Source organism: Alosa pseudoharengus, unplaced genomic scaffold (assembly GCF_046254945.1).
Source record: "Alosa pseudoharengus isolate Yale_2024_CS ecotype anadromous, Long Island Sound unplaced genomic scaffold, YU_APseudo_1.1 YU_APseudo_1.1_scf_21, whole genome shotgun sequence".
Classification (NCBI taxonomy): Eukaryota; Metazoa; Chordata; class Actinopteri; order Clupeiformes; family Clupeidae; genus Alosa; species Alosa pseudoharengus.
Genome location: NW_027468674.1, coordinates 21,717,890 through 21,745,033, shown reverse-complemented (window position 1 = coordinate 21,745,033; position 27,144 = coordinate 21,717,890). Strand labels below are relative to the sequence as shown.

At 45.0% G+C, this 27,144-nt stretch overlaps 1 protein-coding gene and 1 long non-coding RNA gene across 2 annotated transcripts in view; both read left to right on the top strand.

Moving 5' to 3' along the window:
* The first annotated feature begins 10,999 nt into the window (after window positions 1–10,999).
* Window positions 11,000–12,662, top strand: LOC143137833 (uncharacterized). Its single transcript, XR_012990109.1, has 3 exons — window positions 11,000–11,135; window positions 11,436–11,553; window positions 12,504–12,662. It is a non-coding gene; the product is annotated as an uncharacterized LOC143137833 (long non-coding RNA).
* A 305-nt stretch (window positions 12,663–12,967) lies between these two features.
* The window catches only part of LOC143137832 (PH and SEC7 domain-containing protein 1), a 73,567-nt gene continuing 59,390 nt past the window's right edge, over window positions 12,968–27,144 (top strand). Inside the window, exons 1-2 of the mRNA XM_076298162.1 lie at window positions 12,968–13,044; window positions 13,288–13,755. Of these exons, the coding sequence (XP_076154277.1) occupies window positions 13,037–13,044; window positions 13,288–13,755 (476 nt within the window). The 5' untranslated portion in view covers window positions 12,968–13,036. The remainder of the gene's footprint in view (window positions 13,045–13,287; window positions 13,756–27,144) is intronic.

The following is a 27,144-nucleotide window of genomic DNA, read 5'->3' as shown; positions in this document are numbered from 1 at the left end:
AACTGCGCAGTGTGTGCGACTCTGGCCCCGAACCGGTGTAGAGCTGTTTCATAATCACCAGGCCAGCTAACCTATAATACACTGTTTCGCTGCACGACGGGACGAATTCCCTACACCCCGCTGGATTTCGAAGAAACGAGCAAGACCAGGCAGGCAGAAAGGGAGAGGGAAAGAGTTCCATCTGGCACACTCTCGCGGATATTCTTACTCATTTCTCTCGAGTCTCACACACTCTCCAAAATCGCCTTCTCCCCGCCTGGCATTAATCCACAGGGAAACTGTCGCATGGTCTCTTGCAATGAGTATACGTGTGAGGAGATCTAATATTAGTGAACCCGCTGCACAGCCCATGCGGCAGCACCGGTGCTAATATTAGCTCCTCTGGCTGCAGTTAAAATACGCACAACTCAACATAGGAACACCGGTAAGAAACTGTTGGACTCTACATCATCATACCACGTCATGACTTCTCATGCTAGTGCTTATTAATTGAATCAGGGTAAGTTGTGGTGACAAAGAAGAAACTTGCAAGGAGACCTACCTATTTACTTTGTTGTAATTTAAGTATTTTTTCTTCTTTATTGACCCAGATATTTAATATTGCTACAGTATATTGTGACACCATCTTCATCAGTATTATGACTGAATCATATTGCTAGTTAATCTATGATTCCCGCCCCTACTAAACAGTGAGAGGCCATATAGTGGATGAGCAGGTAGTCCTCATTCAGATTCAGTAAGCTGTATCCAAATACTGCATATTTGGACATGTGGATACAAGGATACAAGGAAGTTTATTGTCACATGCATATAGTTACTGGATGGTGGGGGGGGGATAAGAAAGGTGCATAAGAAAGGTGGGGGAGGATTGGGATTGGGGGGGCACCAACAAGGAGCACCTAAGAGCAATGTGGATGTGGTCCATTGCTGATGTAAAAGCTAAAAGAGTGATTTTGACCCACATGTGAACTCAGACAGAGATATTATTGCAAATAGCAGCAGACAGGGCCGCACCTGGGCCACAACCAGACCAGACAGTATGTCTCTTCTGAATAACACACACACACACACACACACATATACACACACACACACACACACACACACAAATGTACACACACACAAACACACACACAAACACACACACACACAAATGCGCACACACTCACACACACACACACACACACACACACTCATTTCTCCATGCTATCCTGAGCTCAGTAGATATCTGGGTCTGGGAGCAGGGAAGATGTCTTAAAGCAGGTGGCAAAGGCAATGAATCTTCGTCCTCTGTGGTGACGGCTGGCATAAGTTCAACAAGCACCCCGGACCAGGATGAGTGCCAGGCAACTCTGGCGTTCACTGCGCTGAGCGGCACGTACAAGGGCAAAACAGTTGCCACACACGTAGACTCTGATAGTAGACAATTAGTTTGTGTATTGAATGTGTGTGTGTGTGTGTGTGTGTGTGTGTGTGTGTGTGTGTGTGTGTGTGTGTGTGTGTGTGTGTGTGTGTGTGTGTGTATATTAAGTTTATATATTTCCGTCTGTGTACTGTATTCTGCGTGCGTGTGTGTGTGTGGGTGTGTGTGTGTGTGTGTGTGTATATTAAGTTTATATATTTCCGTCTGTGTACTGTATTCAGCGTGCGTGTGTGTGTGTGTGTGTGTCAGCCTTTTTGTCTGTTTCTCTTTGTTTGTGTTATACAGAGGGTGTTTGTGTGTATTCAATTTGTATATTGTTTCCTGTCCATAGGGTCATTTTGTGTAGTGTGTAGGTCATATTGTAGTGTGTGTGTGTGTGTGTGTGTGTGTGTGTTTCGTGTACAAGTGTTGATGTAATCCCTATTTAAATCCTGTAGTTTCTCCCACTCTCTGGGTGGCTTGCTGCCCACCCTGCATGCACTTTTAATTTGACAAGCTCATAAATAGTACATAAGCCATTATTAAATGCACCACTTCCTTTTTAAAGACCATCAGTGACTCGTTAGGAATGAGGCCCCATCTAACCTGCTGTTTTTTAATAAACCTGAGGAGCTGTTTGACATTGTGTCAACTTTTTTGAATGTGGGTGCACATGTGTGAATGATCTATTGATTTCTAGGCCATTTTTGGTGTACGTAAGACATTGAGTACCTCTCTGACATATAGGGTGTTTGTTTGTGTGTTTGCATCATCCAGCACTTCTACTGTTAGGACTCCTTAATACCTCCTTAATACACTTCCTGTATTTAATTCACTTCCTGTCCTGTCGGCGTCCCGTCTCTTTTGTTGATTGATATGGGCCTGGACATAAATGAGTTACAGGCTTGTCGATTGGCTGCGCTCCTCGGGAATCGATGCCCGGCCGGGCCAGCTGGGTCCAGCACCTTGGCGTGGGCCACTCAGAGAAAGGGTTGACATATGGAGCCGTGCGTCAAGCTGAGGCTTTTACCAGCGGCTGTCCGAGAGACAGAGTGCAGTGTCTTTATAGCCGAAGTGAAGGAGGAGGCGGAGAGGACTGCTGGCTATCTATTTTGTGCCCAGAGTGGTCAGACATCTTACAATGTCCACTCAGGCGATGTTGCCATGCCAACTGTTCCTGGTGAAGAAATGTAAACTTCCATAAAAGATCCATTCTCTGTCAGTCTGGGTGTACTGGTGCTGTGCTATATTAGTATTGGAAACAGAATGGGGTTTTGATTGACCGTCTCAAGTATTGATGCTCTTAGCTCTCCTCATTTGGAAGAAAACAAGCTGTTTTGAGGAATCCAGAGGCAGTGCAGCTCTGTGGAGGATAAGAGTTCAGATGCAAAACCCTCTAAATCCGTCTGACCACTTTTCTTTTAAATGAGCATTTAAAATCAGGCTCCTATAGGTTTTTGCCTATAAATCAATATTTCAGACCAGGAAGAGAGTGGTATTTAGTGGGTTTTGAAGTTAAATTATTTGATTAACGTATACTATGTGTCGAGAGCATCCACTCACCATCTTTATCTCATTTTTGACGTAGGTGGCATTTAGAGGCTTTTGCATCTGAACCCTTAAGGAAATGCCATGTATAGGCCTGGATTGAATCCTGAGTAGATCTGGTGTGCTTTGGTCTCTCTGGGGCCTCCTGGATCAACTAAAGCTACTATTTGGGTTCTAACTCGTACTCTTACTGTCAGATGGGGGTTCGCACACAACTAGCCTGGATAACAATGGACTCTAGAAATAATCTGGGACAGTTGTCATAGATCCGGCTCTAGGTTGGGCCCCATATGGCAGTGAGAGTAAGCTCCTTCTTGGCCTGAACCACTGATCCGATAACTGGGGAAGTGACACCCGTGGTCCCCCGACACAGACTTCGAATCCTGCAACAAGCTCCAGAGATTCGCCCAATCAAGGCAGGTGTGAGCGAAGCAGGCGGCTTCCTGTGGTGTCATCAAGCCAATTAAATGGCAGGTTCTTCTTAATCTCTAATCCCTCCAATCAAATCACTGAAGTGGCTGCTGGATGCATTAGTGGTCAGTGTCACTTTAAATGAAACACATTAATCCAATTAGGCTTGGGCCAGAGTATTTCCGCCACTGCTCAGGTGACGTGGGAACTCTGCCAAAAGGTGCAGTAGGTAACACTCCACTTGAGACTCCTTAACATTTTTACCACATTCTTTGACTTGCTGAATATTTTAAAAGGAGACATGACCAAAGTTTCACTGCTTTTACATATATGTTTGGGTGGCTACCCATGCAAAAATATAAAAATAACACAACTCCGTCATCTGTATTTAGCTGTCTAGGACTAAAAACGTGTGATTCAGCGAGTCATTCAGGGGTACGTTTCCCAAAAGGAATGATTGGAACTATGCAGCTGCGACAAACGGAATATGAATTACAGAGGTTAATTCATTTGTAACTTGTATTGTCCAATGCTTTGTTAAGTTACACAGGTTTTTCCCATAGTTCCCATAGAAACCATAGTTCCAACAAACAATCGCAAACACTACTAAGTTATGGTGTTCAAATTAATAATTAGATATCCAAAAGAAGAAATCAGCGCCTTATGCAGTGACTGTCGTCAGTGTTAAAAAAAAGAAAAAGAAAAACAAGATTGCAGATCACACTCAAACAATAGACTGAGACACTCAAAAAACTGAGAATATCATCACATAGTGATTTATTGACCTCACCAGACTACATATAAAAACCTAAAATGCAGGCACCTGCATGCACCTGCACGTTAGGCTTTTGTATATAAATGCATAAATGCATCCACATTGCTGGTTGATATTTTACATTGCTAACCCTATTTATTATTGACTTGAAGGAGAAGTTTAGTATTTTTTCAAACTAGGGTCTATTTTTGACGAGGACAAATCTACATTTTTGTTTGGGAAATCGGTGCAGTATTGAGTAAGACTGACAATATGCATTTACAGCAAAATAGCACATAGCATACTGTAGCCTTGGGGGCATTTTTGTTACATCCTACTAACAAGGCTCAAAATATTAATGCACTTCTATGCAACTGTGGACAGGATCCTTGGAGACAAACTGTAAAGCAGAACTGTTAGTGCATACTGTTGTTACGGTACAGGTTAATTTATGAAATGCATTTCAAACTACTGTCAATGGACACAAAAAGATTGGAGTTCAAACTCTTCTTCTTTTGCGTTTTGTTTGTGAAATGGTCATCATCGTTCCAGTATGATGAATGAATGACATACTGCACTCTCAAAGCCAGAACAAATAATAGAGTTGCAAGACTCCTGAACGTATTGTTATAACAGCAGCATTCAAACATCACTGTGAAAATACGGCCCTTGCAGTCCATACCCACACACAGGATGAGCGGCTAGGGCTCACTGAGATGAAGTGATGATGGGGTGAAGATTGCAGCAAGCAGGCACACGTGGACTTTGGTGGAGAGTGCAGATTTATTTACAGTGTGAGAGAATGTAGTGAGCCGACAAATAGCAAACAAAAAAGACTTGACAACAAAGAAACAAAACAAATTCAACCAACCGGTTTGCAATGTAAAAGTTCTTACTTCAGAACAAAACCTCACAACAAGTTGTCACATCCAACATGCACTCTCTTAGACTCCTACCAGCCTTTCTCTCAAGACTTCTTCCTCACTGAGCAGAAAAATCCTGGCTTTAAATAAAGCCAAACAATTAGCTGAATTTGGGCATACTGTACCATCATGACTGGGGGCATGGACAGTGCATACATTGACAATTGTAGACAGACATTGGGACTTGTAACAGACATTACATTACATTACATTACTACATTAGCCTACATAACATATACTCCTAATTGAATAATAACACAATAACTATCATACAAACAATTATTTAAAATGGGGATGAAAACCACCCCCGCACAATCACACACATTCTTCTTCCAAGTAGGGAGTAATTACCCAATTGCAGTGAGTGAAATTGTGTGTGAGGGTGTTTCAGCGTTTGTGTGTGTGTAGGAGAAAAATAGTCAGTTTACATGTTACGGCAGGGGTCAGGCAGATTGCTTTTATTTAATTTAAAGCATTTTAAAATTCAAGTAATCCTTTATCAGTATATGAACTCTGAGCTGCCCATGAGCTGAATATTGCCTTGTTTGGATAAAGGAACTCATGGAACTCCATTTCAATGGGCATGGAGGTGAAGCTCGTAGTTTGTAATCATCATCATCATCATAATCATCATCATCATCATAGTGTTAGTATGGCATACTGTAGACTGAATAACATAATATAGTGCTACTTCCAAAGGCAAACATGAACAAATGGCGTAGTTACAGTTTGGCAGATTGGAAGCACGACTGTCATGCCCAGCATCCAAAACATGACTAAGTGTGCTGTGGGAAGGCCAAGCTCTGTGTTTGGACATAAATCTAGCCTGTTTAAATGGGCTGTAATGTCTGGCTGGTTGCTACCTGCAGCCCGGGAGAGAGGGGGAGAGAGAAGGTAAGATCGAAAGAGACTGAAAGGGTGAGAGAGAGAGAGGGTAAGAAAGAGAGAGAGAGAGAGTGCGGGGGAGAGAGAGGGTGAGGGAGATGGAGAGGGAGGGGGAGACAGAGAGGGAGGGAGTTAGGGAGATGGAGAGACGGATAGACCGAAGGGAGGGAGAGGGAGAAAGAGGGTGAGGGAGAGAGAGAGGGCTAGACAGAGAGGGTGATGCATGCCATAAGGGATTACTGCCGGCCAGGTTTGTAATGTAACGGGGAATAAGCTGTTTACTGCCTGCTCATTCCCTACTGTGCACTGCCTTATTGCACTTTCCTCAATTTCATTTGCATTCTTGTTGGCTTATTGACTCGCCCCCGCTCCCTTCTCTCTTTCTTCCCTCAGTCGCTCTCTCTCCTCTTCTCTCTTTCTTCCCTCAGTCGCTCTCTTTCCCCCTCTCTCTTTCATTGACTCTAATAACTGAGAGCTATGACTCACTTACTCTTTCATTTACTCTCTCATTCATGCATTCACTCGTTCGCACATTCTCTCAACTTCCAAGCTGACTTTCTTTTTCACACTCACTCACTCACTCACTCACTCACTCACTCACTCACTCACTCACTCACTCATTCACTCACTCGCAGACATACAGTATGTACTCAGTCTCACTCACATACTCTTTTACTTTTTCAAACTCTCACCCATTCAAGTCCATTGTGCCTTTCCCCCATCATTGCCTAACTCATTCATCTGTATGAATAAACACTGTGAGGGGGAAAGTGTCCTAAAAACCCTGCAACTGCAATTTAACAGGTCAAATCTTTTGAAACTGCTTGCAACAGCTAGCAATGTCTTGCAATGTTTAATCCACATCACTGCAACTCCTCTCTGCAGCGGTTTTGTCTCATTGTGATTCTTTGGTGTGACTTGGCCTTTAATCAGTAAGAGCTGAAGCAGAGACGTTGTAAAGAATCTGGTTGAAGGCAGCATGAAAGACACGTACGTACCTTCACAATACGGCAAAACGAAGGCATCTTAGAAGGCAGAATTCTATACAAATATTTGATTTAGACATACCGCGATGCCTTGCTGCCACAAAATGCTATCATAGAGGGCAGATTTTTTTTTTCTCGATTTCGGACACGGCCAATGTCATCCGCCTGCCTGTGTAACTCTGTAATCTTGTCTGTGGGTGCCAGCAGGCTTTTCTTTTCCTTTGAGTGTAGAAGCCTCTCTATGAATGGGTTTACTCTTGCCAGTGTCCTTCACAATGCCTAGCTGGCATTCCATTCACAGATATTCACCCTGGGCTGTATAACTACTGTTATACAACACTTTCACCTGACCCCTCTTTCTAAGTTTTTGCGCTATGTGGGTAATGTAACTGCTGTCAGAGTCTGTCTTCGCTGTCAGAAGTCTCCCTACAGTCTCTACAGGGCATTTATTAAGGGGCGACATCAAAGGGCCATGTCAGAAACATCAGTGTAGTCAGATGATGGGTAATCCAATAACAGTACTGGTGGAAGTCTGCTTTCTGTTATTGGATTGTCAGATTTTGATCAGTCTAGATTCTGGGATAGCTAGAGCTGTTAGAGCAAAAAGCAGCTCGTCTTTGTGCCTGTTTTGTATTCATGCTTCTATTTATTTATAGCTATTTATAACTAGCATATTGTGTATGCTCTTATTAATACATATACAGTATCTTAGTCTCTTTATTCATAACTACATAACCATGCATCCAATTTATTAGAGTATAACATTGACTAAAGATTAATATAACACACCAATTTTTCATGGTGTTTCTGCAGCTGTTGATAGTCTATTTGTTTTGTTCTAAGAATTAATGACTAATTATCACTGAGGTTTCAGCACAGCCAGACTGTATTAACAAATCAGCAGACATCCAAAGTGATTGGCATCCTTGTCTGCCAGTTAATTTGTAAGTGCTAATAAATGCTAATTACACTGTCTGTAGGCTCTTTGTCTGGCTATCTTGTTGACGTTTGCATGGAATGGGGACATCTCTGAACAACTCATTATTTGGCAGGTGGGAGATTGATGTGGAATTTAGACTGAATGGATTATTAAGTATGTTGATGAAGTCTCTTAACATTTCTCTTTGTCCATACCTTTCTCTTCTCTCTCTCTCCCTCTCTCTTCTCTCTCTCTCCCTCTCCCTCTCCCTCTCCCTCTCTCTCTCTCTCTCTCTCTCTCTCTCTCTCTCTCTCTCCTCCCTCTCCCTCTCTCTTAGATGTCCAGTCTCAGTACAGTGCTGAAGATGACGGCTCCTGGGTCTCTGAGTCCTCCCTGTGCTCTCCCTGCCTCTCTGAGTGCTGTTCAGCCCATCAACAGGACAATGAAGAGACCAGACAAACTGCTCTGCTGAACCGTAAAGAGCAGATGAGAAGGCTACACACACACACACATGCAAGTGCAAACAGAAACACATACTCACACTCGCACACACATACTGCCACAGCAAACCCCCAAAAACTTGCACTGAACAAACGGGGGCCAAGGAACGATATCTAGGATCTCTCTCTGTCTCTCAGACCTCCTTTTTCTATCTCTCTTCTCTCTCTGTCTCACTCTCTCTTCTGTTTACCCATAATGCACTGAGGTCATGTCCCAGTCTGGTAAAGTTCTGCATCTGTATGTGGAGGTGAGAGCTGCCCCAGAGCATGATGGGAAGGATGTTTCGGGCGGAGAGTCCGTCACCGCCGAGGAGGTCGCAGCTGAGATGCTGACGCACCTGGCCAGCGTCGCTAGCGGCAACCCGTCATCCGCAGGTGCTCCCAAACTTCCCGCCAAGACAGCCGTCAGCTTCCAGCTCAGAGAAGCCGCAGGTACCCCGACCCCGACCCACACCCCCACCCGAGTCCCGCACCCCCCGCTCCGACCGATGCATTCTGGGATGGAGGGGGACAGCACTCCCACCAAGCAACCTCAGCACTTCCATGTACCACCCCCGTCCCCTTCTCCCAGCACTGGGCAGCAGCCGCAGCAGGTGTGTCCAGAAGGCGCCCCCTCTGGTGGCAAGCGGTCACTGGTGACCTTCAGCTACATCGAGAAGGCCAGCATCAAGACGGTGGAGGCGACCCCTTCTCCCCCGTGTCCGAGGGCGGGAGGGGTTGCCGAGGTCGGCGAGGGGTTACGCTCTACCCCATTGCACCTCCGCAAGCGGCTGAGTGACCCCATCTGGTTCGGTAGTCCGGACTCCTCGTGCAGCAATAGCCCCAAACTGGCCTTCCGGGGGCTTGGGCTGGGCGGACACCCAGCGGGCGATTCGCCCGTCACACGCCGGCCCACGCTGGACCCGGCCATCGGGCGCGCCGCCACCCAGCGGGCGCTGGAGGACTTTGGCTCACCTCTGCTGCGTTGTCGCTTCGCCCACGAGCTCGAGCGTGGACTCGGCCATGGGCGCGGGTATGGGCACGGGTACGGGTCTCCTCAAAACCAGCACGCCAGGTGTCAGTCGTGGGCCGGGTCGCCGGTTCCGGTCCGAAACCCTGGCGGCGTGCCGCCGGCCAGCGCTCTCGCGGCGGACGCCCTCAAACACGGTGGCCTGAGTGGACTCCCCAGGAGCCCTGCGTCCGACCAGCTCTCCTCTCAGGCAGGGCAGGCGGCTCTGAACCTGACCCAAACCCAAACCCAAACCCAAACCGCCGTACCCGCCGTACCCGTAGTGACCAACAGCAGACAGGTGTCCGTGAGCAACCGCAGCCCAGCCGTCACCCAGAGGACCCTCGCCAGGGGCACTGACAGCCCTCGCTGCGGGCACTGCAGGGCCAGCCAGGGCCTTGACGGTCAGATGCCAGAGGGTATGAACCAGCTGAACAAAAGCCCTGCGTCTGTGGCGCCGGTGGCATTGCCCGCATCGCCCGCCAACAGCCCAGAGGTGGCGCGGAAGCTCGCCGAGGAGGCCACGCGAGTGTCGGAGATTTTCAACGAGGTGAGGAGCTTGACGACGGCACAGCCACCCCCCAATGCTCTGAGTGGCGGCGTGACGGAGCGCTCATCTCACAGGTATGCCGACGCATCACACACCTGTGCTTCTCCAGCGCAGCGGCAGCCAATCACCATGAACATCCCAGTGTGTGGGAGCGGGACCAACGAGTCCAACCTGACCAATGAGCATCAGCACCAGCCAGACACGAACCCGCCTTTCCCCGCTCTCTCCTCAGCACAAGGGCCTGATCAATCACCAGCCAATCACGCGAGCGGGAAGGGAGGAGGAGGCCCGCCCACTCTCTCCACAGTGCAATACTCCGTCTTACCAGCAGGGGGTCCCCCGGTGTCCCCCGCCATCCCGTCGCGCCTCCTCCGGCCGGCAGTACCAGAAGGGGAGGCCTGCTCGCCCGTCAGGGATCCTCGTCTGCTGCGCTGCTCCGAGCTCCAACCTACAAACAGCCCCACCCTCCACCGACGTCAGCCTCCGCAGTACAAGGGCAACGCTTCTCGCTCGGGCCCAGATCGGTGCACCGTCCTGGGCCGTGAGCGCGTGGGCAGCGTGGGCAGCCTGGGCGGTGTTGTGGACGATGAGGGAGTGATGGAGGCGGCGCGGAGACTCTTCCTGAGCCGGGGGGTAGAGGAGACGCCCATCAGCTGGACGTCCAGGGAGGAGGAGGAGGAGGAGTGGCGCAACCCGGCGGCTAGGGGCAGGGGCGGAGCGACAGGGGACGAGAGGAAGAGGAGGAGGAGAAAGACAACGGAGGAGGAGGAGGAGGAACAGGAGGGAGATGAGAGAAGAGAAAAGGGATCCCGCCAGCCTCAAACCCAGAACCGGAACCGGAACCAGAACCAGAACCAGAACCAGGGCACAGTGGTCCTTCTGAGCGTGGCCCAGGCGAGGCTGCTGAAGCGGGCTGAACAGAGGAGGCGGGAGGCCCTCTTGTTGGGGCCCGTGGCCCTGGAGCTCCACCGGGACCCGGAGGAGGACGGTGAGGAGGACGACGATGAAGCGGAGCCGGAGCAGGAGTCCGGAGAGGCTGTGGGCAGGCACAGAAGGGTCAGGGGTCAGGGTGACGGGCTGCTGAGGGTGGAGGGGGACGCAGGCGAAGGAGGCGGTGTTGGTGGCGAGCAGAATGGCGGACCCCCGGGGTCGTCGCGGAGCTCCAGTGGGGTCACTGGGAGCCTCGGTGACAGGGACTGCGTGTCGCCTGAGTCGAGTCACTCGAGCCAGCAGAGCAACGAGACAGGACACGCCACCTCAGGAATACAGGTGTGTGTGTGTGTGTCTGTGTGTGTGTGTATGTATACATATCCATGTATGTCTGAGTATGTATTGGTATTTTTGCATGTGTATTTGTGTGTGTACATAATGATGTCTGTGTTGGTATTTCTGCACATGTGTGTGTGTGTTGCGTGTTTTTGTTGGTATGTTTTGCATGTATGTGTTTGTGTGTATGTGAATGTGTCCCAGTAAGTGTACTTCTATGTATGTATTTACATGGGTCATGCAACTGTGTGGTGTGTGTGGATGAATATGCCTGTGTGCATTGACCTTGTGTGTGTTCCTCAGTCGGACAGTGGGTCAGTGCTGCCTGGACCTTCGCTGCACTGCCAGAAGATCGCTCGGGCCAAATGGGAGTTCCTGTTCGGAGGTCCGGCAGAAGAGAGTATCACAACCAGAGAAAAGAGTGAGTACCCACTTCACCCTTTAGTACACCTGATTCACCCTTTAGTACACCTAATTCACCCTTTAGTACACCTGATTCACCCTTTAGTACACCTGATTCACCCTTTAGTACACCTGATTCACTCTTTAGTACACCTGATTCACTCCTTAGTTTATCTGATTCACTCTTAGATTATCTGATTAGGTTATCACCCTTCAGTGTACCTGAAATGTACCCTTTAATACAGTATACCTGAATTTCAATCTCAAGCTGCATTCGGAAAGTCTTTTTTGCTTAGGAAGATTCCTATCAGAATGAAATGACCTGGGAATATTTAATGATGAGAGATGAGAGCCGCTACATGTGTAAGAAAGGGGCTTCAATTCAATGCTTCCTTTCAAATCTCCTCTAGTATAGGGTATACTGAATTATCCCTCGCGAAAGGAAAGTTGATTCATCTTCTTATCTTTCCTTGACCTGACGATGTCCATCAAGAGAGAATGTGGACAGAAAATCCAAACGCAGCCTCACGGTAGACATATAATGCTGTGGACACTGCGATGCGACTTGTCAATGCGAGTCAATAAGCACAACATTTTGGTGTTGCATTCCATGTGACATAATGAGATTTGTGAACTGAGGTATACTTTCCTTTTCATGTAGAGAGTATTCATGAATGAATGTATATGTGCACTTTGGCAGTACTATAGTTGTACATGATGGACTATGTAATTGCACTATGTGTCATAGTCATTTGACATGTTTGATGTTTGAAAAAGCTTGTAATTGGACTAAATATATATAAATATTTACGATAAATATCAGTAGCACTGTGACACATTGTTACACATTTGTCAAGATGTGGGAACACCAGACATGTTCTCTGTAGCTTCAGAGCAGAGATCTTCTCCTGAGTTCACTTTGACTCTGACTCTCCTCTGCTTACCCGACCTCTCTGAACCTCCGCTCAGACCCGTCCACAGCGCCCCCTAGTGGTACCTCCAGCGAGTCCCCCACGCCGACCCCTCCAACCACCCTACCTCTGGAGCTGCTCCAGCTGCGGGCCAACCACGAGGTCCATCAGGTGGACGTGGAGCTGGTGACCCCTCCTCCGGCTGCCCCGGGCACGTCCCCCAAGACGGGCATCATCCGGCGGATGCTCAAATACTCGGAGACGGACCTGGACGCGGTGCCGTTGCGTTGCTACAGGGAGACGGACATCGACGAGGTGCTGCGCGCCGAGCAGGATGACGCCGACTCGGCGTTCGGGAGCAACCGGAGCGTCCTGGGAACGTCGGGCACAGGAAGCAGCCCACTGGGGATGACACTGTTTGGGGAGGAGGTGGAGGGAGGTGAGGAGGACGAGGAGGATGAAGATGACGATGAGGAGGATGATGAAGATGAGGAGGATGAGGAGGTGGCCAGCTGGGTCAGCGTGAGGCTGTTGGGAGACTCCAAGAGGCAGAGGACTACCCAGGAGGAGGAGGAGGTGTTCAGTGTGCTGATGAGGAGGTGTAGACATGCACGCATCTCACACATACATACACACACACACACACACTCTCACACACACACACACACATTCTGCAATCTGAATATTAATGGTATTTAAATCATACTTCCATCTATGACCTTCACTGCTGTTGTGAAATTAACTCTCATTCCTTTTCTCTCTCTCTCTCTGCATGTGGGTCTCTCTCTCTCTCTCTCTCTCTCTCTCTCTCTCTCTCTCTCTCTCTCTTTCTCTCCCCTCAGGCCCTTGGAGAGTTTCTTTGAGTACCAGCCCGCCATGAAGTCCCCCCTCCTCATCACGGCCCCTCGGGGTTCTACAGGTGATGGCCACGACACCTTCAGCCGCCATTTTGAGACCATTATGGAGTCGCACCGCGCCAAGGGCACGTCCTACAACAGCCTGGACAGCCTGGACCTATGGACATCCAGCACGCAGACGGTCTTCACCTTTGACCTCCCGACCTTGACCCCCAAGATCAAGGGTCAGGCGTACCAGAGCACCCGGCAGATTGTGCAGCTGAGCTTCGCCCCCCTGGCCCGCTGCGAGCTGCCCAGCCGGTCCGAGTCGGTGCTAACCGTCACCGGCGGCGACTCGGATGCCACACGTGCCCCCTCCAGCGAGAGACTCAGTAGCGGGTCAGACGACACACTCAGGGGCGGCGCCAAAAGCACACACACCTGGCACAGCAACCCTGCCCTCTCCTTACCCAGGTGAGTGACATCATCACTAGTGGACAACAGTCCCCCAGCCATGCATTCTCTAGATTGGTGATGTCATCATTAGTGGACGGTTCTGTTACTTATGGTGTACTCTACTCTCTAGCGGCTTCATTTGGTGCTGAGTCTGCTGGTCTTCTCTTTCACTGGTCTCAGTGTTTGGTGTTTAGATGTCTTACTCTACTCTGACTGCGTTCATAATACCAGGCCAAATCCATTTTCTCCAGCTAATATGATGTACATCTGTTTTCATAACAGTGAGAACAGCACAAGTCACATCATGGAATTTGTCTTTTTCCATTTTGATTTGGGCCGCTTCCATATGTGGTCTTAAATGGTCTTAAAAATTAAATGGTCTTAAAAATTATTATTTTTTTTTTTTTGTGCAATGTGACCTCAGTCTGAGTAGTCATTTTAGAATTCATGTGACTTTCAAGCAAAATTTGATGTTTCATCACTAATCTGTTTGAAAGTGAAAGCCATAAAAACCAAGTTTGAATGAGCTTAAGACTCAAACTAAAGAAGCAGCCAACAAAATAAGCACAGAAATGAACCTGCTGATAGAGACTCATTTGCTCACAAAATCGCCGGCTTACTGCATATCCCTGTTTAGTCTATGAGCTTACTTCTGTAAGGTGGGCTGCTGTGTTGTTGATATTGGTCATTTACGCATCTGGGTCAGTTGAGGACTGATATTGACAACATTTAAAAAAAAAGAATGTGAGCAGCCACTGAAAAACATTTCAAACAATCACATTTGAGGGATAATAAATCAGATTTGAGGGATAAAAAAATCACCTTTGAATGATAATAAATCAAATTTGAGGGATAATAAATCAGATTTCAGCATTTAAGGTCAATTCCGGCTGTTTTCAGCATAGGGACCTGCTGTTCCAGCTCCTCGAGTACTGTCAGCAGAAAAAACAACAACAAAAGTGAAGCTGATGGCAAGCCTCAACCTGAGCAGCTTCTTGCAGAGTCCGTCAATTTTTTTAGTTTCACCTGATCAGAGAACTTTGAAGGCAGTGTAAAAACAGTGCGAAAAAAGAATGATGAGGACATTGTAGTATTGATTTAAGGTCATATCGCCCAGCTGTAACGTGTCATACTTGCTGTTGTACTCTCTGATAGTGTTGGTGTGGGTTGTGTGTTATTGTACTCTCTGATAGTTTTGTTTGTGTGTTATAACCCCTCTGGTACTGTTGAAACTTTGTGGTGTTGTTATTGTAGGTTACTGTCTGATGCTGTGTGTTGAGTGATATTGTACTGTCTGATGCTGTTGGCTGTGTGATTGTACTGCCTAATACTGCTGGCTGTGTGCTATTGTATTATCTGATGCTGTTGGCTGTGTGTTATTTGACTGTCTGATACTGTTGACTGCTAGGCTACTGTAGCGCTGTAGAGAATTCCCAGATCCACAGACCGTCTATAAATGAGGACATGAAGATGAATAATGACTCTTCCTTTGGCTAGCTCCACTGTGTGTGTGTGTATGTGTGTGTGTGTGTGTGTGTGTGTGTGTGTGTGTGTATATGTGTGTGTGTGTGTGTGTGTGTGTGTGTGTGTGTGTGTGTGCGCGCGCGCTCATGTGGGATAGGTTATTCACAGTCTCTGTTTTTCTCTCATTTTGGTGTGTGAGTATGAGTGCACACAATGCAGAGTCCTTCACTCTTTTTTTAAAAGTGTGTGTGTGTGTTAGTGAGTGTGTTATTACTGTCTATTCTTCATTTGTGTACTTTAATGCTCTTGTGGTGTGTGTGTGTGTGTGTGTGTGTGTGTGTGTGTGTCTGTGTCTGGGTGTATGTGTGTGTGTGTGTTATGACTATATATTCTTCATGTGTGTTCTGTTGTGCTGTACTGATGATTACTGCAGCTCTATAGCATAGTTCTGGAGACTGGCACCTGAAGTCGACCTTGGCAAGGTTACTTGTCGCATGACTCACACACACGACCACTTGCACTCTCTCTCTCTTTCTCTCTCTCTCTCACACACACTCAGTCTTTCTTTCTCTCTCTTACACACACACACACACACACACACTGTAATGGCTGCTGGATGAGGGGAGAGCAGGTGGCTGCTGAATAAGTCACCTCTACCTGACAACCAGACAGCAGAGGAGCCGGAATACATTTCCCTAAAGAGAGGACGCATTACACTCTGAGACTGTGTGTGTGTGTGTGTGTGTGTGTGTGTGTGTGTGTGTGATTGAACGGCTGTTTTTGTGTGCATGCAAGTATGTGTGTGTATGTGTCATTGTCTTTCTGTTTCTGTATGTGTGTGTGTGTGTGTGTGCGCGTGTGTCTGTGTCTGGCGCTAGGTGATAGATTAAACTTTTATTGTGCCATGACAGTTCTGTCTATTGTCCAGAGGAAAGACCTTATAATAATGCTGACATTTGCAACATCAGATGGATAACCCATTCAAATGGGAAGGACGATATGCAACAGCCATATAAGCCAACACACAACATTAATCTTACGTTATTAAACCGTTTAGAAAATGCCTGCACTAAACTCTGTATCGGTCTCCCTTGTGTCTGAGTGTGTGAGTGTGTTTGTTCACATTTTGCATTTAATAATACATGGCTATTTGAATGTCTTTCTGCCTTTCCTTTCCTGTACGTCTTGTCTGGATGCCATCTTATGCAGCCAGTACCTGTCTGCATTCCGTCCTGCATGCAGTGTGTCGACGCAGATTCACTAGATGGCGATAGAGAGCCATCCTGTTGCAGATGTTGCTCTCTGTCAGCACCAGACTGTTTGGGACGGCTGGGCAGACAATGACATTTGTGTAACCTTCAGCTCCCCAAATCTTGCTGTGTCCTCCAGATGCTGGTCACTGTACTGTGAATTTTACACAGTTCACGGTGATTTGTTTAGAGTGCATGTGTATTATATTGAAGAAATGTCTCAGTTGATTTAAATATGATTACTGGGATGTATTCCCAGTTTTTGTGTAATTTTGCATTGTCAGTTCCTTCGAAAACACTGTGTGTGTGTGTGTGTTCAATTGTTTATTGTTTACTCAGGATGCCCATCTGTTGGTATTGTTGGTACCTTGTCTATACATTTGTGCATTTTGTGCACTTTGTCGTGTGTGTGTGTGTGTGCGTGTGTTTGTGTGTGTGTGTGTCAGTGAGAGATTGGCATGTATTTTAATGGCCTACAGAGCTTCTTCCTCCAGGCTGTTCAGCTGCAGTCAGATGAACACTTACTGGATTTTCAGTCCAGCCAGGCAGAGGATGCTGTCCTACTGGCATGAAAACACTTAACACACACACACACACTCACACACACACACACACACACATCAGGGTTTCATAGATGTTTTAAATGTACCAGTCAAGTTTCAATAACAATGTGTGTTCTTAAAGGTCTCATTCACTGAGAAACCGTTTAATACTTGTTACTTTCGAAATACTATAGCTCACTCCAAGTTGCATATGCATGCTGCACGTGAAAATGATCTTCTACCCCCATTGCCCGCATTAACCAATGAAAGAAAATACACGGAAAAACAAGCGAATCAGAAAGAGCCCTTCCCAATGACGCCGAAGGGAAACTGATTATTCATGGCCTCGCCCACCTTGGCTTGTGACCGCCTACAGGAAGACTGGAAGATTTTGCGCTAGGGGATTGTCTCTCTGCAGCTAGTAGGAGCTAACAGCAAGTTGCTAACATGGCGGAAAAAAATCGTGCCTGTGTTATTTGTGGCAATAACACATCAATGTTGCATGTCTTGCCTTAGAAACAAGAGTTGAGGAAGAAATGGTTCGGATTTATCGTTGGAACACCACCACCGAAGTAGTGCAACATTAGTTCTGTGTTCCAATCATTTCGACCACACTCACTGCCTACAGTTAGAAAGTGGTTTTGCATCGATGTTCTGAAAACCTGGTTCTGTGCCGTCATGATGATCGACCACCAGGCTCACAGGCTGTAAGTACAAACAAACTTTTCCACCTAACGTCTGTTACAAAATAGCATGTTCATATTCTTCACGTTAGCATGCATGAAAAGGGTAGGCTACAAGCTAGGCTTAGGCTAGCCTATATTACAGGAAGCTACACCAGGCACGTAACTGAAGTGTTCTGTTCGCGACGTGTAAAATCAGAGAATGTCTAATAGGAAGGGCTCTGGTAAAATCCATTAGAGGAATGGTCTATTTTCCCGAACATAGCCTACAGGCCACTAACACGCCAGGTGTAGCTACTTCCATTGATTAGGCCTATTGGAAGCTAATTGTTGCAGTAGGCTACATAACGCGAACGGAATGCTTCAGTTACGTGCCTGGTGTAGCTACACTCATAAGAAACTGACCACACTACCCTGAGATTTAGCTTGTTGAACCTATAATCTTCTAACCTAAGCGTTAAACCACAAATAATAATATTAGCAACAATATATTATGCTCAACTAAGTACGGGTATTGTTCTAGTCTAAACAGGGAAAATCAAAAACACAATACCCGTGCACTATTAGGAAGTTGCTATCACTATAGAGCTCGGGTATTTACACTTTAGTCTAATTTATGTCTTCTTGCCATTATTACATTGACCTTTGTAGGCCTACAATGATGTTTTGTTTGATTACTTGCTGTTTACTTAGTGTTTTGTATGTCTTCCAGAGCACATCCTGATGTCAGGCTACACAGCTTTCTAGCCTACATTAGGTCATCACGTTAAGGAAAGGTTTGTGATCTAACTTTTATTGTTGTGCTAGTTAGTTTCTAGAAGTCTTTTTCTAGTAGGCTAATACAGGTTCTTATGTGCTCGTCAATGTTTGGGAAAGTCAATTCATGGGTTTCTTCAGGTCACTTTCCACAGGTGTATAAAATCAAGCACCTCGATTATGAATGCAGACTGCATGGTGCTTGATTAATACACCTGTGTAAATGGACCTGATGAAACCCATGAATTGCATAACAGATAGAATTGATATTACCGAATGTCTTCTTGTGGGTGTGCTACTTAGTACATCATACACCTTACCACAGTCACTAAAATATTTTTGTTTCCATTGTGCCAGTACAGTTTTGTGTGAGATAGTGAATGTCCTGTGTACTATTAGTATCTTGTAACTTGACACTAATACACATTTATTTACTTTAGGTACCCAAACAGAATACTTCATGAAAAGTATGAGTATTGATACAAGCACTTCGGATACACCATGGGCATGGGGGCCTGCTACCTCTACTGCCATCAAGCCTGTTCATCCAAGGCCAGCTAGAAGACCTCGGGTTGATCAAGAGGAGGAGGAGGATGAAAGCGACATCTCCACAATAACACCTATGGCCCAGCGCAATCAAAGAGCAATGTAATAGAATCATCACAGCCAACGAATGTGTTTTGTGTGTTGTCCCTTCGGATCCCCAGGACAATACAAGCCGAAACAACAACTCAGACCTTTTTGCCTAAATAATCCCAGCACCATCTTACAAAGGATCTGTAGGCCAGATGTCTGCATCGTCTGGCAAAAAGAGGACATTGTTAATTCTGTGCATAGTTTGGATGTTCTTGTTTTGTGTTTGCATTATTTTAATAGACTGCAACATTACTATTTGTCAGTGTTTCACGGACCACCTAGCAAAAAAAAAAAAACAGTAGACCTACTTCAACAGTATATTACACAATAGGCCTTCTCACCTTCTCAATATCCTGTAACCGCTATAGTTTTTCTATAGTAGTCTTATAGTACCTATAGTATGTCCAAATACTATAGTATTCCAATAAGATTACTGTAATATTTAGTCCCAAAATACTATAAGATTCCTATAGTAGGCTACTTTTTCTGTCATACGTGACAGAAAACAACTTGAGTAGGCTAACCTCTGCCAATGTCAGGCTATCAAAGCCATAGTTCTCATTACCGGAGAAGTCATGCAGCACACATTCTCTGCTTCTGTAGGCATTCTGGTACAATTCCAGCAAAATATAGCTAGGTAGGTGTGTTTGCATTTAGATCTATATATATATTGGGCTATGACCAAGTGGTCTTTCAATGATAGTATCATGGAATTCAAACCATAACTATCTATTCCAATAGCATTAGCAGGCTAGGTCAGTGGCTGAACTGCACTTAGGGTGCTTACTTGTGTTGTGAAGTAAAATATCTACTAGGAAGATTGCAAAGACTTTTGACTGTGTAAAGAAATAGGTCTTTATTTTATTTATTTTAAATTTATTTTAAAACGTTTCCAACTGTTTATTACTTGAAAGCAAGATGACGATTGTCACAAACGTTTAGCTGCTAACGTTACCTCTTTTAGGAGAAATTTTAAGCTGACAGGCAATTGTTACCATTCTATTAAACCAACGTTCACCGACAAACGATCAGGAAGCGGTTCTTCCTACTCGAATACTAGGATCAAACACATGAAGTTGTATCTCCGAAGACATTTTGTGCAACAGTTTTGACTCGAGTTTTAGCCAGGTTTTAGCACTGTAAAGTTGAATATGGAGCATAGCGCAGGCAGAATCGGATGAGGACGCACTGGAGGAAGCGTCACAGTACTGTTAGCCAATCAGAGGTGAATTCATTAGCATGTCATTAATATTCATGACTAGAGGCGAAATCCAGTCGTTCCTCCCCGCCCACCTTCTCCACCAAACTAGAACAGCATGAAACAGACGCAGGACAGCATTTTTTTCACCAAAACCGGCTCACAGGGCATTCATCAATACTACAGACCACTGCAAAATTAATGAAAAAACGATGAGATGAGACCTTTAATGCTAATACACGAAATGTACTCCTGACCTACACTACCGGTACAAAAGTTTGGGGTCACTTAGACATTTCCATTTTACTCCATTATAGACAGAATACCAGTTGAGATCAGGGCAGCAGTTTTCAGATTTCATTATGTGCTTACATAATTGCAAAAGGGTTCTCCAATGTTTTTTCAGTTAGCCTTTTAAAATGATATCAGATTAGTAAACAGAATGTGCCTTTGGAATGAGAACCCTTTTGTCTGTCACTTTTGTGAAAAAATCCTGTTCGATTTTTGAGACATACGTGTTCATTGAAAGAGGGCGCTTGTAGACGCAAGCCAGCAATATTTCTGATGATTTATTGGCGTGAAGTTTCGTGCACAATGACAAACAGAAGTACAACATTCTCGAAAACCAGTAAGCCGAGTGGACTGCCATTACATCATTGACATGACTGCAGGCTTCAACGTAGCTGTGTCTGTGTTTACGATTAGAAATGTCAAAAAAATTTCGCCTACGTAGAACTCGATTGCACAGTTTGCGTAGCCTATACCGCTTTGTTCTTCTCCATAGTTTGATATACCAAAAATCCGAAGTACTTCCACATCTCCTCAAGTTATTAGGGCCTATCACTCGTCTCTCTACATGTCGCACAGGTTGATCGCGTTGTCCTCCATTTTTTGGCAAAACACGAGCAGCACAGCAGCTGATTGAAACAGCTGTTCCCGGTGCGTAAAATTGGTGGGAATTTTCTTTTTAGCTTTCGCAATACTTACTGCACTTCGGAATTCTTTTATATTCTTATATTCTTGTTTGTGAATTTTGTTACATCTATCTTTTTTATTTGTTTATTTCGTTTAAAACTAGATGTACCGCGTAGCGGTACAAAATATGACCGCCGCTCAGTCCTGCACATCCATTCCGCGAAAATAATTTGTCTCCATCTTCTACTCCATCCCCCACTCTTGAAACTTTTGTGTATGCTTGTTTGGAATGTGTGTTTGCACACATTCCGCACACAAAGTAGCCTACTGGCGCTGCAAAGGTTAATAGATTTGTTTCTGGGCCAAAAAATCTGTAACATTGTTATAAAACCTTTAAAATCTCTAAACAATCACAAGTAGGGCAGTTCATCACAGTCCATCCATTGCAACTGGACTGATGAAAGGTACACCTGTAGGCTACATTGTATTTGGGAAAAGCAGAAGGTAGCAGCATAATGTATTATTTATTATTAAACAAAACAATCCCTGTCAGTTCCATGCAGTTTTCAACAGCTATCAAGAAGAGAGGTCATGTCATGGATTTTTGTGAATGTTTCTTCTTCTACATATGCATAAGTTTAGTCATCTAGTTCAAATAATATTCAGCTTTATTGTCAATGCACAAATTAAATACCAGTAGTCTAAAACAAAATGCCGACATGTCCAAAAGGGCCTTCATGAAATGCGTTGCGAGACTGTTCATACACATTTTAACGGGCAAAGTTGAAGAGCTACTGTCCGTTATTGTTTGTGCAAATAATATGCTGATTCATGTTCCCTTGCATTTTGCAACCATGAGGTCCATGGTTAAGCTCAATCTCTTGACGCAATCTTTTGATTTTCACCCAGCCTAGTCCATGGTAGGCGCCCGATAGAAATATTGTTTAATTTTGCGATTGAGATATCCACGCACTGGCGCCCCCCCCCCCGACGTGTTCGCCCCCCGGTTTTAGAGCTATTCTAAATGCAAAAATACATAGATGGAGTTATGACAAAACCGTGACTGTTAACAAACTATAAGCTATATAAGGTAGGCCCTATGCTAGGCCTATTACACAACACAAATTGTCACTAGGCTATGCTGGCGACCCAAATAAAATCTCCTTTGGAACCAATGGCTTACACCTTACAGTATCAAGCTGCCACCTCTTGGCGAAAAGTTAATAGTTTTGCATATCAGTAGGAACCCAACCCACTGTACAGTAGCTCAAGGTCTGTGGCTAAAGCAGCCATAATGAAAGCGTTATCATTGTTTGGATACTTCACACACACGTGTTTTTTAATCGCATAGACTACAACTACCAAGCTGGAATCAAAGCACATCGACTCCCCTCTCACACCCTAAACACGCACTTCGAACAAACAAAAAGCGCCTCAGTCTCACGGAATAGCCATAGGCAAAACTGTATCTGACCGGTGTAACGTTGGTACTAAATCATCCATCGCAAAGAATGATTTTTGTAGCACGTGCAACAAATATGTGTAGGTACAGCCCTGCCCTGAATACATCTCAACGTGCGCTCTAAAACATCTGGTTTAAATGGAGATGTAGATCCTCACGGTGCGTTAATAAATCTACATTGCGGCGAGTTGACACAAATTATTCACTTTGACGAATTTATGTAGTTTCAGTTACTTTACTTTAAGCCATGCTCTTCCTTACTTGAACCACTTTGAAAATAGAGGATTGCAGTAGCCTATATGGGTGTTTGGGAATGAACGTTGACTCAGATGCTTTTTGAGACCTTGAGCAGAAATGTCCCAGCCCGGTATTTAGGGTGCATCATAGACAGGTTATCTTTCAGGTAGCCTATATATTTTCCATTAAAAAACCATCACGTAGCGAATGTGTTGTGGCTAACTCACGTAGCTCCTGTTAGTAGCCTAGGTAATGGTCATAAGCAAATGAGATGACAGTCGAAAGATACAATTAGTGCTGTTTTCGATTTGCTTGGTAGCCTATAAACGCATTTATGGTTTTCTACAAATACATCAATAATCAAATTGGCCTCCATCACTCAACCATGCTAACGGTAACATTATTTTACCTACGTTATGCTATTGATAGGATTAACGTAGCCTACCTGCAGTAAAAAACAAGCATGTCCGATAAACATTCTCAGATTTATTTCGGCTTCAAGAGGAAATGGGAATTACATGTCATGCAGAAATCATCCTACCCTTAGACGTTCTCTGCGGTAAACTACTGTAGCCTACAGTCTTGTCTTTGTAGGAAGCGTAGTGTCTTTCCAACCCACTTTAGATTAACTTCCAACAAAATTACGTCTCACTGCAACGATGCGCCATCTAGTGGACAAACGACTACTTATCGCCAATACTGGAAATGCAGCCATGATGATGATGATGAATATTTATTTTGGCTTTCTTTTAATCCTACTGAATTTGTAATTATGTATCGGCCGTTCTAATACCGATAGTATGTGGGTGCCAGTGTTGCGCGGTCTGCCCGAAATTAAGCGGTCGCCCGCGGATGACCGCGGTCACCCGCGGTTATGGGTCATAAACAAAATATTTTAATGATATTCGGGTCATTTGCGGGCGGGTCAGTTAAAATTAATTAAATATATATTTTCTACAAATAGGCCTACTTAAAATATCACGAGAAAGCTAGCATCAATACAGTAAAGTCAACAGTAAAGAAGCAAGACGCGAGTTAAAATAATAAAGACACCCCTTCAGGAAAAGCGATATAGGCTATGGTTATGGTCTAGGCCTACTTCTTGCGAAGCCATTTAAAAGTATGACAGCCAAAACGGGCAGCCTGCAGGAATAAATGTTATGGCACAGACTACACAGCCATATCTACCGGTATAGGTTCGCGCATGCATAAAAGTTACCTTAGTTCGTTGTGTTTGTGACTTTAAACAGTGGATGTGCTTTAGTAAAGCTTTGTGTTTCATTCAGCATTATAAACCAGTTCTTACGCTAACGTTTTGACCAGCAATGTATCTCTCTTGCCTACCTCGCCTCACCATTTCTGTTTTCGAAAGAAAGATGTATGTCCATGGCCTTCAAATCTTATAGTGTTCTTATCCTTTGTGCGTTGCGTGCGTGCTTGCGCTCTTATTCTCATTCTTTCTCCTGCGCAAACATTATGTCCTGCATGCTTACTGCGTGTAGTTCTACTGCATCAAGTTTCGTAAATAAATTAGTTTGTTTTTACAGAAATGGCCTACTGTCACACTGCATGCAGCCTATAACCAAAAGCACACATTTTGTAAATAAGTGGGTTGAATTCGCGGGTCGGGTATAATTTTGTCCTAATTAATATTCGCGGTCCGAGTTGCGGTCGGGTTGATTAAAATATCGGGCGACCGCGGGCCGCTTGTGACCAAACCCGCGCAACACTGGTGGGTGCCTGTGTGTGTGTGCATGTGTATATGTGTGCGCCACCATCTACAGGCCAATGAGTGTACAGTCACTAAATGTACACATAACTTAATTTTTTAGACCCCCCCATGGATGAAATTCTACGAAACTTGGCATACCCCCAGAGAATGTCAGGTTAATCATACACATAAAATTTGTGCAGTTCTGAACGTCTTTACTGAAGAGAGGGCCGATTAAAGCAGAATGATATTGCATTTTCATTTTTTACCGGGGGGGTGCAAATCACAAATGAGTGATTATGGGCTAGGTTGATGTGGGCCCTTGAGACCAACATACCATAAAAATTTCTTCATCCTCGGTGCCACGGTTCAGGTAGTTATTTAGGAAAAACTGAATTTTTTGGGTTTCGGGGGGCCCAGCGCGGAGGGGGAGTGGCCCCCGGGGACCAAACAAAATTTTTCCGTAAAAGTCTAGTGGGGCTACATACCCACCAAATTTCATGTGCCCCGGTGTTTCGGTGCCCCGGGTATCGTTGACCAAAATTTCAGGAAGTAGATGACGGAAAAAAAAAAAAAAAAAAAAAAAATTTGACAATCCCTATATGACCGCTTCGCTAGCGGCGGTCATAATTAATACTGTACATATTTGGTTAAAATCGATTCTCTATTTTAGTTTTCGAAACTTGTGTTGTTTGGTCCAATCGATTGTGCAATCGATTTTCGAACGTAAAGTGACAGCCCTAGTCTATATGTATTCAAAGTTTAAACTCTACCAAGGTGTGCAGGCCCTTTCTGGCTTTTTGGAAAACAATGGCAAAATGAATCCTGCACATATTCAAACAATATTTCTTCAAAGAGGAAGAGTCCAAGTGCTAAAATGGCCTGTCTGCAGTCCATACCTGTCTAATTGGGTGCATCATGGAATGAAAAACATGATTAAGAAGACCCCAGACTGTTGAGCAGCTGAAATCCTACTGTATATAGGGGATGAATGAGACCATGTTTTATTATAACTCTAGCAACTGGTCTCCTCAGTTCCTAAACATTTAGAATGTTGTTAAATGAAGAGGTGAAGCAGCACAGTGGTAAACATGCCCCAACTTTTTCGAGACCTGTTGCTGGCGTTAAATTCAAAATGAACATATTTTTTCCAAAAACATTTCTCTCCTTCAATGATATGTTGTCTTTGAACTATTCTCAATTAAATATAGGGTTGACATGATCCTGAATCCTAAAATAAATTGTAAATCCTAAAATTCTTTTTTATTCGCATTTTATGAGGCGTCCCAACTTTTTCAGAATCCGTGTTGTATAACACTATATAGAAGGTATGGGAGGATCTATTTTCTGTCATTAGAAGCCGACAGCTGCCAAAATGAACAAAACAGGCAGAAAACATATCTTTTTGCAAAACACTAATGTGAATAATAATTTCACACTAACGAGAAAGACTACATTTATTGAATAAATCACCATGTATTATTCAAATCTTGTCCGACAAATTGATTTGTGTTCAACTTGAGCACATAGGCCACAGGAGGTGTTGGAAACCCTGATACATACACACACACACACACACACACACACACACAAACACACACATATATATATACACACACACCACAGTGTGGATTAGTGCTTGTAAGCATTCTCTGGTCCGTCCTCTGTACTGTCCAAGTGCAGTCAGGGCATTCCTCCCCCCTGCACTGAGAGATGAAATGCCTAGGGACACACACACACACACACATACACACACACATACACAAACACACACATACTGAGAGATGAAATGCCTAGGGACACACACACACACACACACACATACACACACACATACACAAACACACACATACTGAGAGATGAAATGCCTAGGGACACACACAAACAAACACACACACACATACTGAGAGATGAGATGCCTGCCACTCCTCACTCCCCTAATTAAGCATGAAATTCCTCTCTCCCTCTCTCTTTCCTTCCCTCTTTCTCTTCTTTTCTTTTCTATCCCTCTCTCTCCCTCTCTCTCTCTCTCTCTCTCTCTCTCTCTCTCTCTCTCCCCCCCCCCCCTTTGGGATGGGTTTATGCATCTAAACAGAGGGCTCTTTTGTTCCTACTCTGTTAGTGGCCCGTGAAAGAGCTTTGGGGTCTGGGGAGAGGAACAGAGAAGTCCCTACAGTGGGGTGCTCCGCTCCGCTAGAAAAGTACTCAGTACTGGACATGAGTGGCCTGGGCTGGGACCAGCGCTTAGCTGCCCGCTTGATAATGAGGCTAACGCAACGTGTCCTGAACGCCAATGGGGGTTCAGCTACTGTACCACAGCGTGGTGGAGAACAGTGGCTGGGAAATGAAAAGAGAGCAACAGGCAACTGGCAGACGGACCGGAAAGATGCTAGCAGTCATTGTTAAATGCTCATTTTGAGCACTCTCTTTCTCTTAGGTAACACGGTGGTTGCTTGAAGGAAATGCAGTTCAGAGGCTGACAAGCAGGGCAGAGAGAGAGGGAGAGAGCGAGCTGTTGTGATTAACAAATGTATAACCTCTATTACTTTTCAT